Source organism: Mytilus edulis, chromosome 14 (genome assembly GCF_963676685.1).
Source record: "Mytilus edulis chromosome 14, xbMytEdul2.2, whole genome shotgun sequence".
Classification (NCBI taxonomy): Eukaryota; Metazoa; Mollusca; class Bivalvia; order Mytilida; family Mytilidae; genus Mytilus; species Mytilus edulis.
The window spans coordinates 1,680,599-1,704,412 of record NC_092357.1 but is presented as its reverse complement, the minus strand read 5'-3'; the positions used below and the strand labels follow the sequence as shown (position 1 = coordinate 1,704,412).

General features: G+C 35.4%; 2 protein-coding genes across 3 annotated transcripts; one reads left to right on the top strand and one right to left on the bottom strand.

Moving 5' to 3' along the window:
* Positions 1 to 492: 492 nt before the first annotated feature.
* LOC139504463 (uncharacterized) lies at positions 493 to 22,363 on the bottom strand. Of its 2 annotated transcripts, none has more exons than XM_071294564.1 (4): positions 22,223 to 22,363; positions 7,229 to 7,309; positions 3,393 to 4,291; positions 493 to 777 (listed from the first exon to the last, which is right to left on the bottom strand). In XM_071294564.1, exons 2-4 carry the CDS (start codon positions 7,252 to 7,254, stop codon positions 596 to 598), a joined length of 1,107 nt encoding a protein of 368 aa, XP_071150665.1. In that variant the 5' UTR covers positions 7,255 to 7,309; positions 22,223 to 22,363; the 3' UTR covers positions 493 to 595. The 2 variants fall into 2 exon arrangements, with proteins under 2 accessions (XP_071150665.1, XP_071150664.1); XM_071294563.1 differs by lacking the exon at positions 22,223 to 22,363 and adding an exon at positions 12,224 to 12,315.
* Positions 14,837 to 19,256, top strand: LOC139503400 (uncharacterized). Its single transcript, XM_071293179.1, has 2 exons — positions 14,837 to 15,145; positions 17,895 to 19,256. The coding sequence occupies exons 1-2, from the start codon at positions 14,869 to 14,871 to the stop codon at positions 18,884 to 18,886; spliced, it is 1,269 nt and encodes a 422-aa protein (XP_071149280.1). The 5' UTR covers positions 14,837 to 14,868; the 3' UTR covers positions 18,887 to 19,256.
* Positions 22,364 to 23,814: the final 1,451 nt, after the last annotated feature.

The following is a 23,814-nucleotide window of genomic DNA, read 5'->3' as shown; positions in this document are numbered from 1 at the left end:
TAGGTTGAGATGTTATTTTGTGTTTTGACTGTTTAAAACTTCTCAAAATGGTTGAAGTTTAGTGACAATGTGGTTTGGGTGCCATCTGCTATTGCTTGCAATCGCAAATCTAGTAATCTTTCTTATTGTTTCACAGTTTTTTGTCCAGAATATTTCTCGGAATTGTATGAACCAATGATGATTGAACTTTACCGTAATGTTAACCCCCATGTATAAATGTGTAATCGGGGTTTTGCATTTCCAAGATGGCTGCCATTGTCATTGAAACAGATAGAATGTGAAAATGCTTTAAATTTGTTTTGATGCATATCATATTATTTTCATTCAATATACACAGATTTCAAAATGGCTGTCGTTAAGTGGCAATTGGTAGACCAGGTGACGTCCGCTATTGCTCACAATGACAATTCTAACTAAGTTTGCTCTCCTCCTAAATATATGTGAAATATTTGCCACTTGACAGTAAACAAAATCAAAATCAACTCATATATGAAATAATTCATAAAACTAAATAAATTATGTTTAATTGATAAAATCTCCCTCAAAATACCTTTACTGAACCGTTTACATCAACGCACTACGCTTTATACATTTATCAACTGGCTTTGTTCTGTAATAGTTTTCTTACAATCTTGTCCAGTCCAACATAACTAAGATTATTTATATCCCTACTACTAACACGTGGTTGTAACACGTAAAACAACACGGCTAATACACCTCCCATGAATATTATAAACTCCATCCGGGTGAACATCTCATGACTCGTGGACGATATATCTGAAATTAGAATATTAAATATGTATATTAAAGTTTCTCTTATTCTGCATCAGTTTATCACTATCTGAACCCATTGTATATTAAAAAAAATATCAAGGTGTTGTTCGTCTGATCTCAGTTCTTCATTGCATGGTCAACATCCGACTATGACGTCGAGTTTTCTTGCTTTCCTCTGAATTTCCTATTGTGACGGCATGAAAAAAGGCGACCATGCCTATTGACGTCACATAGAAAGAACAGATCTATCGAAAAGTAGGAATAAGTTTGCTTGCATATTGTTAGAAAATCATTTGAGAAACAGATTTCACCACAAAACCTCGTGAAATCCGATATTTATCCAATCTCGACAGTTAAATTTTAAATATGTAAAACGCTCGGCGAGATTCGTGTTTTAAATTTAAAAATATAACTGTCTCGAATGGATAAATATCGTTCACATTCGATGCAGTGGTAGAATCTATGAGTGCATTTCTTTCTAACACTAACGATGCAAATGGCTGAGCGCGCATTACTTTCAAACATACGTTTGCAAAGTTAACATAAACTTTGACAAACTATGCACAAGCTAAAAATGCGTCTACAGTTTGTCGTTTGTTAGTACAAACGCTTCATTTATTTCTAACTTCAACCTGATTAAACGATGTATCTGTTTCTACGTATGTAAAAAGTATGTTTACCAACAACATGTGCATGCATTATTGAAAGTTCAAACAGGGTCAGTAAAGACTTATTAAACGATGTATTTGTTTCTAATTTTGTAGCGTTTAGAAAACAATTAAAAACGCGACACAACATTTACAAAATTTTGGTTAGAAAGAAATGCACTCTATATATATATTTTGATCATTTCTTTCTAACATACGTTTGCAAAGTTTACATAAACTTTGACAAACTATGCAAACACTAAAAATGCGTCTACAGTTTGTCGTTCGTCGTTTGTTAGAACAAACGCTACATTTGTTTCTAAATTCAACCGGATTAAACGAGGTATTTGCTAATACGTTTGTCAATCGTCTGTTTACCAACAAGATGTGCATGCATTATTGAAAGTTCAAACAGGGTTAGTAAACAAAGATTTCTACTTTTGTAGCGTTTAGAAAACAACAACAAACGCCACACAACGATTTCAAAATTTTGGTTAGAAAAAAATGCACCCACGGATACGATATATCTAAAATTAGAACATAAAATATTTATACTCTAGGTATATTTAGGCATGGCATGGAGGATAAGTTCGTGAGGTTCTACGAATTAGCGAAAACAGTTAAACCAATGTCAATTACATATTTTGAGATCACCCCTAGTTTTGGTGGAGTTCATGTTTCTATAAGTCTTCAATTTTTCTATGTTATGTTGTGTGTACTTTTGTTTATCTTTTCTTTTAAGCCATGGCGTTGTCAGTTTTTTTGTTCTATGATAAAATTGATTATGGACATGGGGAATATATATGTCAAAGAAACAACAACCCGACCAAAGAGCAGACAAAATTTTGCCAATAAAAACAAAATAATATGACTGCATGTGCTCTTCAAGGACCATGGCAACATTATAAGAGCCAAAGAAAAACAAAAATACACAATGTTTGATTTTAGTCACAATTTATTTGGCAACACTCCTAGGATGTTTTGGTTCTCAATACTCTTCGACTTCGTACTGTATTTAGGCTTTTTCAACTTTTTTTTATTCAAGCGTCACTGGTGAGTATTTTGTAAACAAAACGCGCGTCTGATGCAAATACAGAATTTCAATCCTGGTATCTATAATAAGTTTATTTTCAATGATATAACATAACTTTAATAATAAGAATTGCAAGCTTAATTTTTTATGTAATTGTCAATGTCAAAAGTAAAATCACAAAAATACTGAACTCCGAGGAAAATTGAAAACGGAAAGTCCCTAATCAAATGACAAAATCAAAAACTCAAACACATAAAACGAATGGATAACAACTGTCATATTACTGACTTGATATAGATGTAGAAAATGGTGGATTGAACTTGGTTTTATAACTTCCTAAACCTCTCACTTGTATGACAGTCGTTATTATATATTCACTGATAATATTCTCTAAGGCCGAATGGCGATAATAAGAATGACAAAATAAGAAGCAGCCTGTTCATTTGTATTCCATAAGAAAAATGATACAAATGATATATGGGGTTTACATAAATCATATCAGACTGATATTAAAGGGAAGTCAAAGTACGGAAAGTACTACATAAGAATAATGTTTCAGTCAAGGAAATGTGTTGATCGTGTTTTCCTATTAACGGTGACAAACCTGAATTGTAGTTCTCTAAATATTGCGTACTGTGCTTTATAAAAGATTTTTTTAGTTTTTTGGGTTGTAGCTGAAAATTAAAAAACCAAAAACTTCAATAAACAAGCATACAAAAACTAGCAAGAATACAACATTTGAATAGTTTTGTTTCTAAATTCTGCAGCATCAATAATTTGTGGTTTATTTTGTATATTATAGACGTTAGCAAACGATTTCTTGGAATTTTAATTTACATCGAAATATTTTCGATTTCTTTATCTTGGCAGGACAATCAATTTGAAATTAAAAGTTTTTTTTTAATTTTTATTGTGGCAGGACAAGTGCCGTTTCTTACCTATAAATGGTGCTTTGGAATCGTCGTGTTGCTTCTGCACGTGCCAGATATATGCAGCAATCAAAACACAAGTACCAAATAAAACAGGAAGAATGTTTATAGATTCACTTTCTAGTATTTGATGCAATAGGTATCCCATCATAAGATACCCGGATGTCTCTAAAACTGGTTTTGTACACATCACGTGATTATATAATAAGTATAACACTGTCACAGAAGCTAAACCAGACATAGATGACACTAGCATAAACGTCCCCAAGTTAGATTTGTTCGTAAATTCTAAAACGGGTACAATCACAACAATAGTTCCGGCAAAGAATATACCAATAGCTCTCAGACGTAGTGTGACCTTGATGTTTTGATCTTTAAAATGTTTAAGGCATATCAGCTTCAACACAGTTGCAAAAACAGAGGAAAACGATAAGTAATCTATTCTATTCATGGTGAAATCTTTATTGACACCAAGCGATACAAAAAATGCGCCTAAAGACAGCAGACCAGTGGTAACCATGGTGATATGTTGTATTCGAGCTCCTTTACAAATAACAAGACAGATCAGTACAATGATTGGTATAAAAGGTGGATATATGTCCGTCCCTCTGTCTACAAGAGGTACATTGTCGTAATATTTCAACAGACCACTTGATAGTACATGGAGGAAAAAGAAAATTGTAATCGCTTCGGAATTATCAACAATCATTCGGAACTCCTCTGTTTTGAACGCAACTAGAATGAATACCAGTTCAATGGCTGCTGAAGCCAGGAGACTTTTTATGGTCCATTTGTCCTCAAACAGATCCTCTCCTTCTATCAAACATTTAGTACCGTTCCATTGTAAAAATAAACTCCCAAATATTAGTCCGACTATTGCAAGTTGTTTCAATTTCGGTTCCAACTTCCTGAAAAACAATTGTAAAGAATATAGATTCATTAATTTGGAAAACTAACCCTTGTAATGCATCGGCAAAACATGTGTTCAAAAAACAAACAAGTCACCTAAACCCTATATACATAAGAAACTTAAGAATGTGTAACTACACGAGCCCCAACTCATCCTGACAAGCGGGTTTGGACAATTTATGCACAGGATTAATTAGTGTAGTAAGTTTAACTCAAAATTGACCATGACTTTCAATGTATATAAACATAAGGAAGATTTAGTATGCAACTCTCCATCGAAGTCACGACCTGTTAAAGTTAACCATTATAGTATAAAGTACGGCTTTGAACATGGAGCCTTGGCTCATACCAAACAGCAAGCTATACGTTTTTTTTTTGTGGTGATTTATATTTTCTAGTTGAATCAAGTTTTTACTTTTACTGCCACTGTACGGGTTTTTTTCGTCGTGTGCACAAATTGTAGTAATGTCCGATTTAGTAAATAAACATGTAAAGTGTTATTACCAAACCAAAATTAGTTTAACAGTAAGGGTACAGAAACAATGTTTGAAAAATGGTGACTAAGTTAAACAAAGTGTTTGCGATATACCCTGCCTCTAACACATGTAACAGTGACGAATATTCATACCAACATACATCTACTCTTTTGTCGGGTTGTTGTCTCTTTGACATATTCACTATTTCCATTCTTAATTCATAATTATCAAGTTTCATTTTCGAACTCCAAGGTGTTTAAAGGTAGAAAACACATGTTTTGACGGATTGACTGACAGATGGACGGACGGATTCCTTAACGGAGACATGGGCGGATGAATAGACACGCTGATTACTGTAAACACTGACAGACGGACGGACGGATGTCTTAACGGAGACATGGACGGATGGATAGACACGCTGATTAATGTAAACACTGACAGACGGACGGACGGATTCCTTAACGGACATATGACCGGATGGATAGACACGCTGATTAATGTAAACACTGACAGACGGACGGACGGATTCCTTAATGGACACATGGACGGATGGATAGACACGCTGATTAATGTAAACACTGACAAACGGACGGACGGATTCCTTAACAGACACATGGACGGATGGATAGACACGCTGATTAATGTAAACACTCACAGACAGACGGACGGATTCCTTAACAGACACATGGACGGATGGATAGACACTGATTAATGTAAACACTGACAGACGGACGGACGGATTCCTTAACAGACACATGGACGGATTCCTTGACAGACGGACGGACGGATTCCTTAACAGACACATAGACGGATGGATAGACACTGATTAATGTAAACACTGACAGACGGTCGGGCGGATTCATTAAAAGACACATGGACGGATGGATAGACACGCTGATTAATGTAAACACTGACAGACGGACGGACGGATTCCTTAACGGACACATGGACGGATGGATAGACACTGATTAATGTAAACACTGACAGACGGTCGGGCGGATTCATTAAAAGACACATGGACGGATGGATAGACACGCTGATTAATGTAAACACTGACAGACGGACGGACGGATTCCTTAACGGACACATGGACGGATGGATAGACACGCTGATTAATGTAAACACTGACAGACGGACGGACGGATTCCTTAACGGACACATGGACGGATGGATAGACACGCTGATTAATGTAAACTCTGACATGCGACTACCAAACAAAACCAGATGTACATAAAGTAAAGGACATGTAGTGGGGTTTTGTTTAACATGCAATTTAAGTTAAAAACATTTCGGGAATTATTAAACGATAAACATTCAATTTTTAAATTTTATAAAATCAGAAAGTATCTCCATTATATACTAGAACATTAATTCTGCCCTGTCTAAAACCGGTAATTGTTTTTTTTTTTCAAATACAATTACATGTTTGTTAATTTTAAAAGCATGCTTTATTTCTATTTTTCGAGAAGTCAAAAAATCATCAAAGTGGATTGTTGTACAGTGAATCTTAGTCATTTCGTACCAAAACCATTTCGTACCGTATGGAAGAATTAAAATGTATACCATTTCGTACCATATGGAAGAATTAAAATGTAAACCATTTCGTACCATATAAAAGAATTAAAATGTATACCATTTCGTACCATATATAAGAATCAAAATGTATACCATTTCGTACCATATGGAAGAATTAAAATGTAAACCATTTCGTACCATATAAAAGAATTAAAATGTAAACCATTGCGTACCATATAAAAGAATTAAAATGTAAACCATTTCGTACCATATAAAAGAATTAAAATGTAAACCATTTCGTACCATATAAAAGAATTAAAATGTAAACCATTGCGTACTATGCATATGGAACATTATACCATTTTGTGCCAAATGGAAGAATTATAATGTCATTTTTGAGAATGTAAGGTATATCATTTCGTTGCATATGTAAGATAATAATGCTGAACATTTCATACCAAAATGCATTGTAAGCTATTTTTGAAATTAGTTATACTTGTTGGTACGAAATGCTACAGCCATTTTTTCCATACGGTATGAAATTGGTCATTATGGTACGAAATAGTTTCTTACGCTACGAAATAATCTATGGTCATGGAAGGAAATGACAAGTTCCTGGTGCGAAATTGTTATTTTCAGGTACGAAATGGCAATGGTACGAAATGGTTATGGTACCAAATGAATCATTCTCATATCACGAATTTGTAAAAGTGTGCAAAATAGTCAACCTTCAAATCCACTATAATCAATTAATACTTGCACCACTATCATATTGTTGACCAATATCAGCCCTCTGTATACAAATTTAATTCTCGAATGTATACGCTATCGTTTATAGTTTGATATTTTCATCCGGGCATCAAATATAGTTACTTTATAACAGCCCTCCATACATTTATCTAAAACCACAAATGAATACGATATCGTTTATAATTTAATACTTACATGATAAACGTTGGTTCTTGTTTCATACCGTTCCCTTATTTTCCACAAAAATGAATGCTTAAACCCATTGATCTCATATGTCTACAATAAATAAAATACATACATTGACGTATAGCTATCAACAAAATCGTGGATATTATAATAAAGATCAATGCCTTTGGTAAAACAAGGCTTTAAATATTTTATTTTATTTTATTTAAACATTACAACAGATTTACATGTAATGTATTTAATGGATTCACTTTGTAAAATGTTCAAGGATTTAAACTTGATTTATACATATTAACATCTTTTTATACCATACATTAACCAAATAAAACTCTTATGGTATTTTACAAGTATCAACAAAATTACGGATACAAATCTTTAAAAGTTTCGCTCATTCCCATATTTTGTATCATTCCTAGTTCCTGGAGTTTTCTGTATTCTAACATAGTTTGTGTTTCCCCATTTCCAAATATCTTGAAGCTTGTCCCCACTTTCCCATTCCAATTTTATGATATACTAGTATGTAGCTGTTTACATTAGAACTATTAATCATATCATATGCACAAAAAGAAATGTTATAAGATGTTAAAACGTTTCCGTGATTAATTCATCACCATATTTTCAACATATGCTATTACATGTATTATATATGTAACACTCAGAAACGTGTCTTTCCCCCGAAACGTGTCCGATTCCCCCAAACGTGTCCACGTAACGTCACTGAACTGTAAAACATGTATAGTTGCAAAAGGGCGCCAAAGGGTGGCATTTATATAGACGCCCAAACGTGTCCATTTTCAACTAACCCACAAACGTGTCCGATCCCCAAAACGTGTCCATGTCAAGCGTTATTTGGTTATTGCAATTTCATTAACGTATACTAATTTTACTATGTCATTAAAAATATAGATAAGGTACGTAATTTTTAAAAGTACTTTTATAAACAAGCAGTATAAACTGTGTAAAAGTGGGGGCGTCATTCCGGCTATGTCGTATGTAAATTGTAAGCACACATGTTCAGTTAAACTGTATAGGTACCGGGTAATAATGTCCCTTTCTCTACGCATTAAAACTTTTACGTTCTGTCATAGTATGCATGAAACACTTGCATCTGGACAATACGCAATCAACAGTCTAAAGTTAATTTATATAGTACAAATGTAAAAACTTTAAAAAAAAACTTGTAGCCTATGTTCTCTCTAAATATGCATGAAACACTTGCAACTGGGGAACATTGAATATTATAGACACGTTTGGGGAGAATAGACACGTTTGGGGGAATCGGACACGTTTGGGGGAAAGGACACGTTTGGGAGTGTTACATATATATATAGATAGACAGTGTTCAGTGTCAATATCAATCAACCACTATCGCAGTTACGATTATCTTAATGACATAACGAGTCGTTCATTTTCTGTTGTTCAACAATATTTTACAAGTTGAACAACATGATAATCACTGGTGTTAAACTGATAACCGTAACTGGAATTACGACGATCCCAATATGGCGACAGCAGAAATAGATATTATATTTCAGTCATTTTTCTCAAATGTAGCATGTTTTTGGTCCATAGGTACTCAGTTGCAAGGTTTTTCTATACCATTACATCATATTTGAATCGTAACGGTGCACTATAATTGTCTAAGCGCCTAAATATTCCCGTCGAAAAATTCGGGATGATAATCGTAATTCCAAAAAGTGATTATCGTAATTTCGGTAGTAGAAACTGAGAAGATAATCGTAATTCAGAAAAAGTGATTATCGTAATTTCGGTAGTAGAAACTGAGAAGATAATCGTAACTGCGATAGTGGTTGATTGATATTGACACTGAATCAATCGTTTAAATAATGACAAGATGAACAACAGAACCCAGGTAGAACGTTTAAAAGATTTATTGAACGTTTGTTGCACAACGTCCAGTAGCAAATATTACATTATAATATATATAGTATAGGACAAGAACACATTAACTTAACTTCCCTTGCATAAGTAAGGTTGCACAGGGACAGAGATAAAGGAAGGTTAGGAAGTAAGGACTGCTACTGAAAAATGAAGGTGCATGCATGTTATAGGGGGGGGGGGGGATTTGCCTTGACACATGGTATTTAGGAATATCAAATTTGTTGCAAATAAATCATGTATTTTCAGGTGCATGGAGAGTAGCTTCATATGACACCGTTTTATTGTGAAAAAAACATGGATAGTACGGTCCAGACCAAATCTTCGGTCTGAAAGCAGCGCTCTTACAAAAAAAAAAGCAAATGAAGAACTTTCGTGTTTCAACAAGTTAGACGATCTCGTCTGAAGCCTCGTACTAAATACAGTATTCTTACGGGATAAGCCAGGGGTTCAACTCGTTTTTCACGTCGATCTCATTCGTCCAGACGCTTAAGATGCGCCGACCATTCATTTGTTTTGGGATGGGGAGGGGGAGACGCTTAAGATGCACCGACCATTCATTTGTTGTGGGATGGGCAGGGGGAGACGCTTAAGATGCACCGACCATTCATTTGTTGTGGGATGGGGAGGGGGAGACGCTTAAGATGCACCGACAATTCATTTGTTGTGGGATGGGGAGGGGGAGACGCTTAAGATGCACCGACAATTCATTTGTTGTGGGATGGGGAGGGGGAGACGCTTAAGATGCACCGACAATTCATTTGTTGTGGGATGGGGAGGGGGAGACGCTTAAGATGCACCGACCATCCATTTGTTGTGGGATGGGGAGGGGGAGACGCTAAAGATGCACCGACAATTCATTTGTTGTGGGATGGGGAGGGGGAGACGCTAACGATGCACCGACCATTCATTTGTTGTGGGATGGGGAGGGGAGATGCTTAAGATGCACCGACCATTCATTTGTTGTGGGATGGGCAGGGGGAGACGCTAACGATGCACCGACCATTCATTTGTTGTGGGATGGGGAGGGGGAGACGCTTAAGATGCGCCGACCATTCATTTGTTGTGGGATGGGGGGAGACGCTTAAGATGCACCGACCATTCATTTGTTTTGGGATGGGCAGGGGGAGACGCTTAAGATGCACCGACCATTCATTTGTTGTGGGATGGGCAGGGGGAGACGCTTAAGATGCACCGACCATTCATTTGTTGTGGGATGGGGAGGGGGAGACGCTTAAGATGCACCGACCATTCATTTGTTGTGGGATTGGCAGGGGAGACGCTAAAGATGCACCGACCATTCATTTGTTGTTGGATGGGCAGGGGAGACGCTTAAGATGCACCGACCATTCATTTGTTGTGGGATAGGGAGGGGGAGACGCTTAAGATGCGCCGACAATTCATTTGTTGTGGGATGGGGAGGGGGAGACGCTTACGATGCACCGAACATTCATTTGTTGTTGGATGGGCAGGGGAGACGCTTAAGATGCACCGACCATTCATTTGTTGTGGGATGGGAGGTGGAGACGCTTACGATGCACCGACCATTCATTTGTTGTGGGATGGGAGGTGGAGACGCTTACGATGCACCGACCATTCATTTGTTGTGGGATTGGCAGGGGGAGACGCTAAAGATGCACCGATCATTCATTTGTTGTGGGATGGGGGGGGAGACGCTTAAGATGCACCGATCATTCATTTGTTGTGGGATGGGGAGGGGGAGACGCTTACGATGCACCGATCATTCATTTGTTGTGGGATGGGCAGGGGGAGACGCTTAAGATGCACCGATCATTCATTTGTTGTGGGATAGGGAGGGGGAGACGCTTAAGATGCACCGAACATTCATTTGTTGTTGGATGGGCAGGGGAGACGCTTAAGATGCACCGACCATTCATTTGTTGTGGGATAGGGAGGGGGAGACGCTTACGATGCACCGAACATTCATTTGTTGTGGGATGGGGAGGGGGAGACGCTTAAGATGCACCGATCATTCATTTGTTGTGGGATGGGGAGGGGGAGACGCTTACGATGCACCGATCATTCATTTGTTGTGGGATGGGCAGGGGGAGACGCTTAAGATGCACCGATCATTCATTTGTTGTGGGATGGGGAGGGGGAGACGCTTAAGATGCACCGACCATTCATTTGTTGTGGGATAGGGAGGGGGAGACGCTTACGATGCACCGAACATTCATTTGTTGTGGGATGGGAGGGGGAGACGCTTAAGATGCACCGACCATTCATTTGTTGTGGGATGGGCAGGGGGAGACGCTTAAGATGCATCGATCATTCATTTGTTGTGGGATGGGGAGACGCTTACGATGCACCGACCATTCATTTGTTGTGGGATGGCAGGGGAGACGCTAAAGATGCACCGACCATTCATTTGTTGTGGGATGGGGAGGGGAGACGCTTAAGATGCACCGACCATTCATTTGTTGTGGGATTGGCAGGGGGAGAGGCTTAAGATGCACCGAGCATTCATTTGTTGTGGGATGGGGGGAGGAGACGCTTAAGATTCACCGACCATTCATTTGTTGTGGGATTGGGAGGGGGAGACGCTAAAGATGCACCGACCATTCATTTGTTGTGGGATGGGCAGGGGGAGACGCTTAAGATGCACCGACCATTCATTTGTTGTGGGATGGGGAGACGCTTACGATGCACCGACCATTCATTTGTTGTGGGATGGGCAGGGGGAGACGCTAAAGATGCACCGACAATTCATTTGTTGTGGGATGGGAGGGGGAGACGCTAAAGATGCACCGAGCATTCATTTGTTGTGGGATTGGGAGGGGGAGACGCTAAAGATGCACCGACAATTCATTTGTTGTGGGATGGGAGGGGGAGACGCTAAAGATGCACCGAGCATTCATTTGTTGTGGGATTGGGAGGGGGGACGCTTAAGATGCACCGAGCATTCATTTGTTGTGGGATGCAGAGGGGGGAAGCATGAAATATTTTCTCGGAACAAAACAAAATTTTTATCTTTAACAAAAATAATAAAACAAAAAATTTCAATAAAGGACAAGACCAATAAAATAAAGATAAATAGCTGGACGGTGCCTTAATTAAGGACAACAGTAATTTAAAATTACTCACATGTTATAATCGAATCTTACACGTATTTATCCATGACAAACACAAATGATCGTGAAATATTATTTGATGTCACTGTAACAGATGATGAAGACGTCAATCTATGTCACGTGATTGTCGTGATGATTTATTTATAAAAGATTTGACGATCGTCTTTAAAGAAAAAATCAATCGATCGAAATCTGTTGTTTAAATCTTTTTTTTTAATTTATTTTAAATATCTAATATGATATCTATATAAGGGGCAGATCCAATTAATCGAAGTCTGTTCGTTTTTTAGACTCTATTAAATAGAAATATGTTGAGTTGTCTATACGTGTGTGCTGTTACATTTTAAAACCATTCGAATGATAAAACTATACGTGTGTGCTGTTACATTTTAAAACCATTCGAATGATAAAACTGTCACTGTAAAAATTAGTGTATGATAGGGACAGAAATTTGCGTTGTAAAAGTTCATCTACAAACCCATGAGAGGTGTTACCTGGCCATAGTAGTGTGTATCCGGTATTAAAATAGACTTTCGGTTAATCTAACATGCTTATGAAACAACAAAAAGCATGTCATGTGAATTGACAAAATGTTATATACAGATATTTGCTAATGAAAGAGAGAGGAAGGGATGGAAAGACATAAAAAAGGGGGATCGATGACAACAACTTGCAATATTCACGACTTATAGATTTAAACACGGCCTGAAAACACGGACTGGCAAGATTTCAAACAGACTGTAGTAAGTATACGGTCTGAAACTAATGACCAGATTTTGAACAGACTAATACAGACCATATTTCGAACATACTATGAATACATACGGTTAAAGACTTGTATTAGAATAAAATACTGGTAAGATTTCTAATAGACAGCATATATAGGTACGGTTTAAGAGTATTGGTCCCATTTTGAACAGACTGGTGTATAACGGTACGGTCTGAGAACTCAGAGTCTGAGAATACGGACAAGATCTTTAACACACTGTTGTATAAGTACGGTCTGAGAATACTAACAAGATCTTTTACAGACTGGTGTATAAGTACAGTTTGATAATACTGACAAGATCTTTTACAGACTGGTGTATAAGTACAGTTTGAGAATACTGGTCAGATTTCTAACAGAGTGTTTACAAGATCTTACAAGTATGGTTTGATAATACTGGCCGGATTTCTAAAGTGGTGGGTCCAGGTTTGTTTTTTGTTGGGGGGGGGGGGGGGGGGCGGGTACGGTTGTTGGAAACCCCTCTTTCTCCTGGGTTTGGACCCCTTCTTAAGAATGGCTGGATCCGTCCCTGCAGACAACGTATAACTACGGTCTCAGAGTAAGAATGGCTGGATCCGTCCCTACAGACAACGTATAAGTACGGTCTCAGAGTAAGAACGGCTGGTTCAGTCCCTGCAGACAGCGTATAAGTACGGTTTAAGAGTAAGAACGACTGGATCCGTCCCTGCGGACAGCGTATAAGTACGGGCTAAAAGTAAGAATGACTGGATCTATCCCTGTAGACAGCGTATAAGTACGGTCTCAGAGTAAGAATGGCTGGATCCGTCCCTGCAGACAGCGTATAAGTACGGTCGAAGAGTAAGAATGACTGGATTCGTCCCTGCAGACAGCGTATAACTACTGTCTGAGTAAGAATGACTGGATCCGTCCCTGAAGACAGCGTATAAGTACGGTCTTTCGGGTCGATCCGTCCCACGTCGATCCGGCCCATATGTAAAGTCGATCCGGCCCCAATAAAAAATATATTTATAAGGAATAAGAATAAAGATATATATTAATTGTAATTCATAAATGTTTCTGATTTTTTTTTATTATAATGTAAAAGGTGTATGGTGTACAGTAAAAAAAAAAGGCCTTTGAAAAATATTTTCTTTAGATGAGCATACAAAAAGGGTCTACAATATAATATGTAAATTTTTGATTAAAAATGATTAATTAATGAAGAATCAGAAAAACAATTTAGTGAACTGGTAAATGGACAATTGGTCTCACTTCATTTAACAGTGAGCACATATCTGGTCAAGGTTTAGTTGCTCTGCTTTCTAAATTAAATTAAACACGTTTTTTATTGGTCAAGCAGTACAGTAATTTATATTGGATAAAAATTTCAATTTAAAAGTAGAACTCACTATTGATTTTCACTTTTCAGAAACACCAGAAAACAGGTAGTCAACATTTTTAATAATTTAGAATTTTTATGTTTAAATATGTCTTAGTTTGTCGTTGAAACTTCTATCAGCGTAGCTAATTTGTTAAAGAACATTGTGTTTCGTCGTTTGTTCTTTTTTCAAAAAGTTATTCTTGATTTGATTTGAGCTTTTCGTCGTTTGTTCATTTCTTCAGAAAGAATCATCGTTTATGTAACGAATTATATATAGTATTTATTCAACTTGAGCATTTCGTCGTTTGTTCAATTTTTATCAACGCTTATCGTCGTCGTTGAGAATTGTACAGCTTTTGTTACTTGTATTTAATATTTTCGTTAGTTATGGATCGTCCTAAGAGAAAAGTGGCGATAATAGACTATAAAAAATTTAATAATTTTGGAACTTCTGGTATAGATGACATGGCTTATGAGTATGTATTTCAGAAAATGGCCGATAATAACTCAAGATCGGGATGAATTAGAACTGCATGCAGAGGAAGATGACATGCTTGATCTTATGTCAGATGATGAGAATAACAAGATAAATGAAGCCGCAGCATTGATCTTCACCACGCCCCTCAAGAAAAATAGCAAAGAGAGTGAAGAGTTGAAACCTCGGGAGTCCGATGAAGAGCTGGAATTAAGAGTCAAGCTATTAGAAGAAAAGAAACAAAGACTCAAGAGGGAGCAGCTCAACCAACGTATCAAAGAATTGGAGGCGGAAGTGGATGGGCTGTCAAAATCAGAAGAAAAGCCCAAAAAGAAATCAAAGAAATCAAAGGGTGAGATCACTTTAACAAATTTAAGAGCTAATGATAAATTAAATAAAGAGGTTAATGATGAATTGAAGAGGTTAGGTTTGGATTTTGACACTAAATTTAGTGGAAAGTCCGATCTCGCTGAAACTTCAAAAGAGAAAAACGTGAAAGTTAAAAGCGAAAAAGTAACAAATGAACAAGAGTTATTGCAGCAATTAAAAAAGATGAATTTAGCTAAGGGTTCTATTTCTAAAACTACTCAACATAAGAAAAAACATTTCGATTCTAAATCTCATGATCAGAAGGTAGTACAGTTGCCTGAATCTGTATTGAGAGGGAACAGTAGTACCGAGTCTGAATCTGAAACAAGTTCAAATTCCAGCTCTGAGGATTCATCTGATTATGAATTGTCAGCGAAATTATCATCAAGGAAAAAGAGTAAAAAGTTAAAGTCAGGACTTAAAATAAAATCTGCAGATAAAGTTATAAATCCACAGTCTTTTCCACATAATTTTTTACAATATGAGTATGTGAGTAAGGATTTGGAGTTTAAGCAATTGAATTTTAAAATGCTTGTTGCAGGTGAACTTGAAATTATAAATAATTTCTGCAAAAATAAATTGGAAAAAGAAGGACGTTTAAAATTATTACAGAAAATCGCATACTTTAGCTCCATTTATAACTGGGCATCGGTTTTAGAATTTTACGCCGCTTGGTTAAGATTAATTGAATTAGGTAGAAAAACATGGTCTGATGACTCACAGATTTTGGAAAATGTTATGTTAAGTGGACAAAGTTTGCCAAAAGAAGTGAGGCAAGCCAATTTTAGATCAGTGTCCAAAAACCAGAATGGTAAAGAGCAAATTTGGTTTTGTGTTAAGTATCAACGCAATAAATGTGAGCACAGCAACTCAACTCGCACTACAGTTATTAGAGGTATAACTAGAACCGTGCATCACATATGTGCTTCATGTTGGCAAAAAGAACATATCCAAAAAACACACCCGGAGTGTTCAGACAATTGCCCAAATAAAAAAGCCTGACTACTAAACGCATGTTTACATAAGAAAGATCATTGTAAATTGTGTATTGCAGTTTTTGAAGTTATTTTACCAGAACAAAATTTTCTTTTGAATTTGCACAATTCCTTCATTGGCGTTCCAGGATATAATTTTGATTTATTTAAAGTTCCAGTTTATTCTAAATTATGTATTAAGTTTTGGAGACAAGAATTATTTGATTATAACGATCAAAAAATCTGTGATATGTTAGAATTTGGTTGGCCTTTAGGTTTTGATAGAAAATTTGAAGAATTTGGAAACAGTAAAATTGTCAAAAATCATACTGGGGCAAGAAATTTTGCCAAAGAGATTGATAAATATATTAAAAAGGAGGTAGGCTATGGTGCTGTACTAGGTCCGTTTGCATCAAACCCATTTAATGATCTTTTGGTAGTATCTCCTTTGAATTCTGTGCCAAAAGCAAACTCGGAAGAAAGGAGAGTTATCATGGATTTGAATTTTCCGAAGGGTAAATCTGTCAATGATGGAATTGATAAAAATGTTTATTTAGGTAAACATATAGAACTACATTATCCTAATGTGGATAATTTTATTGAAATTATTACAGAAAAAGGGAAATTCTGTAAAATTTTTAAAAGGGACTTGCGCAGAGCGTATAGACAAATTCCAGTAGATCCAAAAGATTATAATTTAATTGGTTTTACCTGGAAAGGTCATTTTTTTGTGGATAGAGTTTTACCTATGGGTTTAAAATCTAGTGCTTTTATTTGTCAGTCAGTGACTAATGCTGTCAGATTTATAGCCAAAAAGCATGATATATCTTTGATAAATTATTTAGATGATTTTGCTGGTGCTGAAATTAGTGAAAAAGCAGATATTTCATATACAAAATTGAAATGGGTTTTAGATAGCTGTGGTTTGGAAGAATCTGTAGAGAAAGCTAGTAGTCCTTCTTACAGAATGAGTTTTTTAGGTGTCTGGTTTGATACGGAGAAAATGACTATGGAAGTCACTCCTGATAGATTATTGGAGATTTTCGACTTAGTTTCATTTTGGTTAAACAAAGACACAGCATCTTTAAAAGAAGTACAGTCCTTAATAGGAAAACTGAATTTTATTGCTAGTTGTGTTCGACCAGGTCGTATTTTTATATCAAGAATTTTAAATTTTCTTAGGGAGTTTAAAAATGAGGATTGTATTTTAGAGGTTTCCGTGGAATTGAAGCATGATCTTCTCTGGTGGTCAGAATTCTTGGAGATATATAATGGTGTTTCACTGTTAAATCTTCAAGAGTGGACAGAACCAGACGAGTATATGGCTTCAGATGCATGTTTGGTAGGTTGTGGAGGAGTTTCGAATGGACAGTTTTTTCACTGTGTGTTTCCAGATTTCATTGTACAGCAAAGCTTACATATAAATGCTTTGGAATTATTGTCAGTTATTGTGTGTTTGAAATTGTGGGGACAGAGAGGCAGAAAGATATGTATTCAGTGTGACAATATGGTTTCAGTCCAAGTTATCAATCAAGGGAAATCAAGGAGTCGTTTTTTACAAGCTTGTCTTAGAGAAATATGTTTTATTTGTGCAATTAAAGAATGTGAATTAAGAGCTATTCATATAGACGGTATTGAGAATAGGTTACCAGATATGTTGTCCAGATGGAGTTTGTCAGATAGTTACTCTGTGCAGTTTTATGAAGCAATTGAAGGTAGAAATTTTCAACATGTTAATGTAGATTCAAATTTTTTCAGATTCTGTCACAATTGGTGAACTTAGTTTATCTGTAGATCTTCACATGCTTAAAACACAAGCACAAGAATCTTTGAAATCTGCACACGCTTCAGGAACTAGAAAAAATTTAAAGATACAGTGGAAAGCCTTTTTCCTGTTTTGTCATTTTTATAATTTAAAGACATTGCCTTGCGAGTTAAATACACTTTGCTTGTTTGCACAATTTTTAAGTAGATCATTCAAAAGTGTAGACTCAATCAGAAATTATCTGAATGGAGTTAAGGTGTTACATCTACTTTTTGATCTACCTTTTATTCATTTTGAGTCATTCTATTTTAGATTGTTTATGAAGGGATTAAAACGATGCAATCCTCACACAGTTCGGGCAGCTCTTCCAATCACACCTAGTATTTTATTAAAAATAAGGGAGGAATTAAATTTTGATGATATCAATAGTTACACTTATTGGTGCATTTTTCTTTTTGCTTTCTATTTGATTTGTAGAAAATCCAATTTGGTTGGGACAGTAGATGATAGCTCTAAATGTTTGCATAGAGAAAATATTTCAGTTTTTGAAGATTATTTACTAGTTCAGTTTCGTTGGTCTAAGACTATACAATTTGGGGAGAGAGTTTTAGAAATACCAATTGTTAAAAATTTATCCTCTCCGTTGTGTGCTTTTAGTGCATTTAAGGCCATGTGCGCAAAATTTCCTGCTTTAGCATCTTCCCCAGCTTTTCTTGTTTTATCTGGTAGAAAAACTAAGCCAGTGTCCTACAATATGTTACAGAATTTTTTGAAAAACATTGTGGAGAAAATTGGGTTAGATCCAACACAATATTCTTCTCATAGCTTCAGAAGAGGAGGTGCAACTTGGGCATTCCAATGTGGTGTATCTTCTGAACTCATTCAATTACAAGGGGATTGGAAGAGTGACGCCTATAAATTGTATCTTAGATATGGTTTAAATGATAAGATGCAAGTCTCGTCAAAAATGATGTGTCGACTGTGATATATGTTTTTTATTTGGTGTTATAATTTTATTAGTTAATAATTTAAATTATATTGTAGGTTTGAAGGCATGGGGTAAACCCAGTTTAGTTATTTCAGATTCAATTTTAAAGTATCTTCCAGAGATGAGGAATACGCAACTTCATGCCTTTGGGGGGCTGAGTTGTGAAATGCTTTTAAGGAAATTAAAAAACAGGGTATTCACCTGGTACCATTTTAATAATATAATTGTACATGTTGGTACAAATGATGTATTTAATATAAATGCTAATTTATTTGAAAAATACATTCGTGATATTATACATGAATTGAGAATTTGTAATCCAGATTGTGTTATTATTTTATCTTCTGTATTACCCAGACCATGTGATTTTAATCAGTCTGAATTGTTCGTTATTAATTTTAACAATGTACTAAAACAGTTGGCTTCCTCTCTAACTGATGTCAAATACATGCAATGTGAGAAGACTTTTTATAGTAGAGTGAGAAAGCCAATTAACACTTTGTTTACAGTTGACAAATTACATTTGTCCACCACTGGTCTTAATAAGGTTTTTAGCTTTATAGCTAATACTCTTGCACATGTTTAAATCCTTTAAGGTAGAATGAATTTTATTTGTGTTTGAAACTTAATTAAGAATTTAAAATTCAAATTTACTGGTAAATTGCAGCTTAATTTTAGGAGAAGGTTTACTCTTAATCTCCGCACGAGAGAGAGTAGACTTTTGATCCTGTTTTTTCTATTATTCTAGAAGGTTTACACTGTTGACTCTATCATGCATCCTTGTTAGTACAATGGTTAGTACACCTGTCCTTGTGATGGGGGATCGAGGTTCGAGTCCTCGACTTGGATTATAGAAGATGGTGTAGACTCACTCTCTTATTATTTTAGAATTATTATAAAAGTTGCAATTTGCAGTTTCTGTGATTTGGTTATTTTTTTGGCGGACCTTCGGTTTGGCGGGTATGAAATTTATATTTCATTTGTATTTCATAGAATTTTTAATTTGTTATGCTTCATTCTTTAAATTTATGAAGATACTACTTAGTAGTTCTTTAATTCAGTTTATTTGTCAGTTATAATCTATGATCACTTTGTATTTCATTTGTATTATATTCTTGACATATGTATATATATGATTATGACTACCTGCTAAGCCTAAATAAAAGTTTTTATTTAAACGGTATTTTCTTCTGAATTAATTGAAGTAAAAAAAATATGAAAGTTTCACCTTAGTGAAAGATGATGATGTCGGAATCGTTATATTTTTGTGTTTCGCCAACTTGAAATGTCTATGATTGTCTATGTAATGAAATAACTCAAGTGATATTTGCATGGATGGCACGGTTAACTATTCGATACATGGGTGTAAAATGGCAACTTCATTCCTCTTGTGTTTGTGTTACTTCCACTTTTTATCAAAATGTGAGATCTGCTTATTGATTTGTGCACAACCCGAAGACTAAATCTCCAGCCCGAGGTAGATAAATTGACTTTAAATGCGCAATGCATACTGCTTTTACAAAAATTTCATGCTCCTACAATCAACGGTTCAAGGAACTCAGATTAATTATCTTTAATACATTTTTTCCGGAATGGTTACTATTTTCGCGGAAAAGTAAGGTATTTATTTCCGAAAACATAGACTTTTTTTGCGGAAACGTAAAACGCCGACTGTGATCCAATACGTCTTATCGTGTGTTGTAACAAATAGCTACATATACAACGGTACAGGCCGAGCCCCAAGCTGATACATACAAATTTTGTTTTTCCTTTAAGTTCTTAAAATTCTCAAATTGAGAAATGTTGTTTGATTTGCCTAGTCCTTTCTATAAAAGAGAAGACAGAATGCGTTTGTTTTTATATCACAATGGCTTTTCCTTGTGTGTTATGGGACCAACATGTGCATTTAGTGTCATTGGTTTGTTATTTTCTTGCAATAAAGAATAATGGATACTCATATTAATTGGTTTTTTTTATCTACACACAACTATTCAAAGTATTGTCAATTTTAAGAAAAATAAATTGACTATATTCGATATTACAAAAGAAAAACAAGTGTAACATGTGTTATAGAAGCCTCTGATGTTACCTGAAAAAAATACAATTAATTATAATTATATAAACACCAAACAAAAGATCAAACTACAAAGACCTTGTTGATAACGTAACTTTAATTAATCAGGATTTGATTGAATTAAGTGATTACGATTGGCATTACCTTAGTTCACAATCATCAGACAGTTATTGAATAAATAAACCAATTATAGACTAATGATTTGGCTAAACAAGACATTAATGATGAGTTAAATTTTTACGGTTCCATTGGACTGTAAATATTTATTTAGCTACTCTGTGTGAGAAGTAAATAAAAAAAAATCGCCATGACATTCAAAGTCAACTTTGAAAATATCTTCACATTTTAAAATATCATTGGAGCTGCTGTACAAATAGACACAATAACTATAGTTCAAAGCCACTAACAACTAATAAAAAAATCATGCATCTAAGACTAAACTAACACTCAGTTTTGTATCGATTTAAAATAGTTCTTTAACTGGTACTTCAATACTTCGCTTACCTGTTGTGATCCATCATCGACACTTTTTGCAAATTCCGTTTATACAGTTCAAATTTGTCACAAATTCCTCCATATAGTGAATATAGTCTATTCATATTTTATTATGGGGCCGGATCGACGTGGGCCGGAACGACTTGGGGCCGGATTAACTTGGGGCCGGATTGACTTGGGGCCGGAACGACCGGATACCTAAGAGTAAGGCAGCAACCATTTGATTTTCTGGGGGGGGGGGGGGGGGGGGCTATGTTTTTTTTTTTCTGGACAAATTTTTTTCCCCGTTTTTTTCGCGACAAGTCGAAAACTATTTTTTTCTTTCAATTTTAGCATTACATATAGTGGCAGCTGAGGGTGAAACAAACATATTTTTTTTTCTCAGAATCAAAAACAAAATTATTTTTTTCTCCAAAAAATGGAAACAAACTTTTTTTCCAAAAAAAAACATACCCCCCCCCCCCCCCCCAGAAAATCAAATGGTTGCTGCCTAAGAATGGCTTGATCCGTCCCTACAGACAGCGTATAAGTACGGTCTAAGAGTATTGACCAGATTATGCTAAGTACGGTCTAAAAAGACTGACGAATATGTCTTAAAATATACTCTGTAAAAGTACGACTTGAAAATGGTGGCCATGCCTATACGCGACACTCGTTTTATTGTAGAGGGAAAGTCATTGTAAAAGTACGACCTGAGAATGGTGGCCATGTCTAGACACGAAACTCGATCTATTGTCAAATCCAAACAAAATAAATCTTGTTACCTTCTTTAGTACGTCACTATTGGTCTGTTACGTATGAATTATCTCGATATTTAATGTTATTGAATAGAAGATATCTATGTATTGATTTTAACTATTAGTTTGTAAAGTTACTTGAGCGCAGTCAGTTGTAAAATGATTTAAAATATTTAATCCTACAAAACAAGGATGTTAACACAATTATTGATGTTTCCGATATTTATTAAATATCTTATATATACTGAGTTTCACATCCTATTTTAAGTTTTTATCTCTCTTAAAAAAAATCCGATATTTTTTTTTTAAGTTGCGACATATTTTTGAGAGTGAATTTTGAGGCTGCATGTGTTAGTAGGTTCAATTTTGTATTAAAATCCATAAATTTACTCTTTAACAAAGATATTTGAGTTCCGCGAAGTCCTGTGTCTCGCTGCGACAACTCGTTGTTAGTGTAAAAGTGTAAATTAAGGTCTAGTGCACACTGTCCGTCGGTCTAAAATACAGAGAAAAAAAATTAAAAAATATGTTTCCATTTTTTAACTGCAGCCAAGAAACTAAATCGTCATATGCGTTTTGATGATGGTGTCATAGTTGTTATTTTGTAATGTATTTATATTGTGTGTGTTGACATTCATTTTTACTTGATCCTGTTTGTGGGTTCAGATTTGCAAATATCATTTTCATAAGATAATAATCTATTTTTCTATTTTAATTAAAGGATATATATTTCATAACAGTACATTGCGTAGATAAAGTTGTTGACATTGATAGATAAGTTGCAGATCTAAACTAGTTTGTGATAATTGAAAGAAAAATATTGTGAACTGTTAATTTTATTTGATTATAATTTGTAAATATCATAATTATCTAATATTTAGAGAAGTGGTTTTATCACATAACTGGTTCAGGTAAATAAGTTTGAGTTATTTCCCTTTGAACAGAAATAGTTAATTAAATTTAAAAAAACAAATTGGGGGTTCTTTGACATGCTGATTCTAACAATGTACTTAAAAAGATTTTGGATATTGGACCATAATAGGTAAATGTAAAATTTCAATGTTTTCTGTCCTTTGACCACATTCATTTTGGGTAACAAATCTATGCTGTATCAAATATTCAATCACAAATCAAATTAAGAGCAAGAGCTGTTTTAGGCTAAAATGTTGTGTCCATCTTTGCTCAACTGTTCAAAGAGTTCGAACAAAAAAATCAATTTTGCTGTCATTTAACAGCCTCTTATCACTTCACATATGATATAGAATATTATTTACAATAAAGTTATTCCTTTATATTTCTTCTGTCAAGTAGGGGTTTAAAAAGCATCAGGACAAAATGTACCTATAGGTAAGTAAGTAAGTAAGTAATGACTTTACTAAAAGAGGGTGACTCAATTAGCTTTCACTGATCTACCTTGATGCCCTCACAAAGAACAAAAATATTACAAAGCTTACAGTTTCTAACATATTATGTAAATGCACTATTCATGCTATAAACTGTCTGTAGAACAAGAGAAAATGAATTCATATATATATATATATAAAGTGCCTAGAAAATCAACCTAACGATGTTAGATTTGATTCGTAACTTCCTCCCTGGCGCTGGGGCTGGAACCTGTA

Excerpts from the sequence above, each read along its gene's own strand:
- LOC139504463 (XM_071294564.1), bottom strand. The coding sequence starts at position 7,254 with ATGAAACAAGAACCAACGTTTATCAT. Across the intron at positions 4,292-7,228 it reads CAAGAACCAACGTTTATCAT|GAAGTTGGAACCGAAATTGA; the intron begins GTAAGTATTAAA and ends ATTGTTTTTCAG. Across the intron at positions 778-3,392 it reads TTCCAAAGCACCATTTATAG|ATATATCGTCCACGAGTCAT; the intron begins GTAAGAAACGGC and ends TTCTAATTTCAG.
- LOC139503400 (XM_071293179.1), top strand. The coding sequence starts at position 14,869 with ATGCTTGATCTTATGTCAGATGATGAGAATAACAAGATAAATGAAGCC. Across the intron at positions 15,146-17,894 it reads GAAATCAAAGAAATCAAAGG|ATTCTGTCACAATTGGTGAA; the intron begins GTGAGATCACTT and ends AAATTTTTTCAG.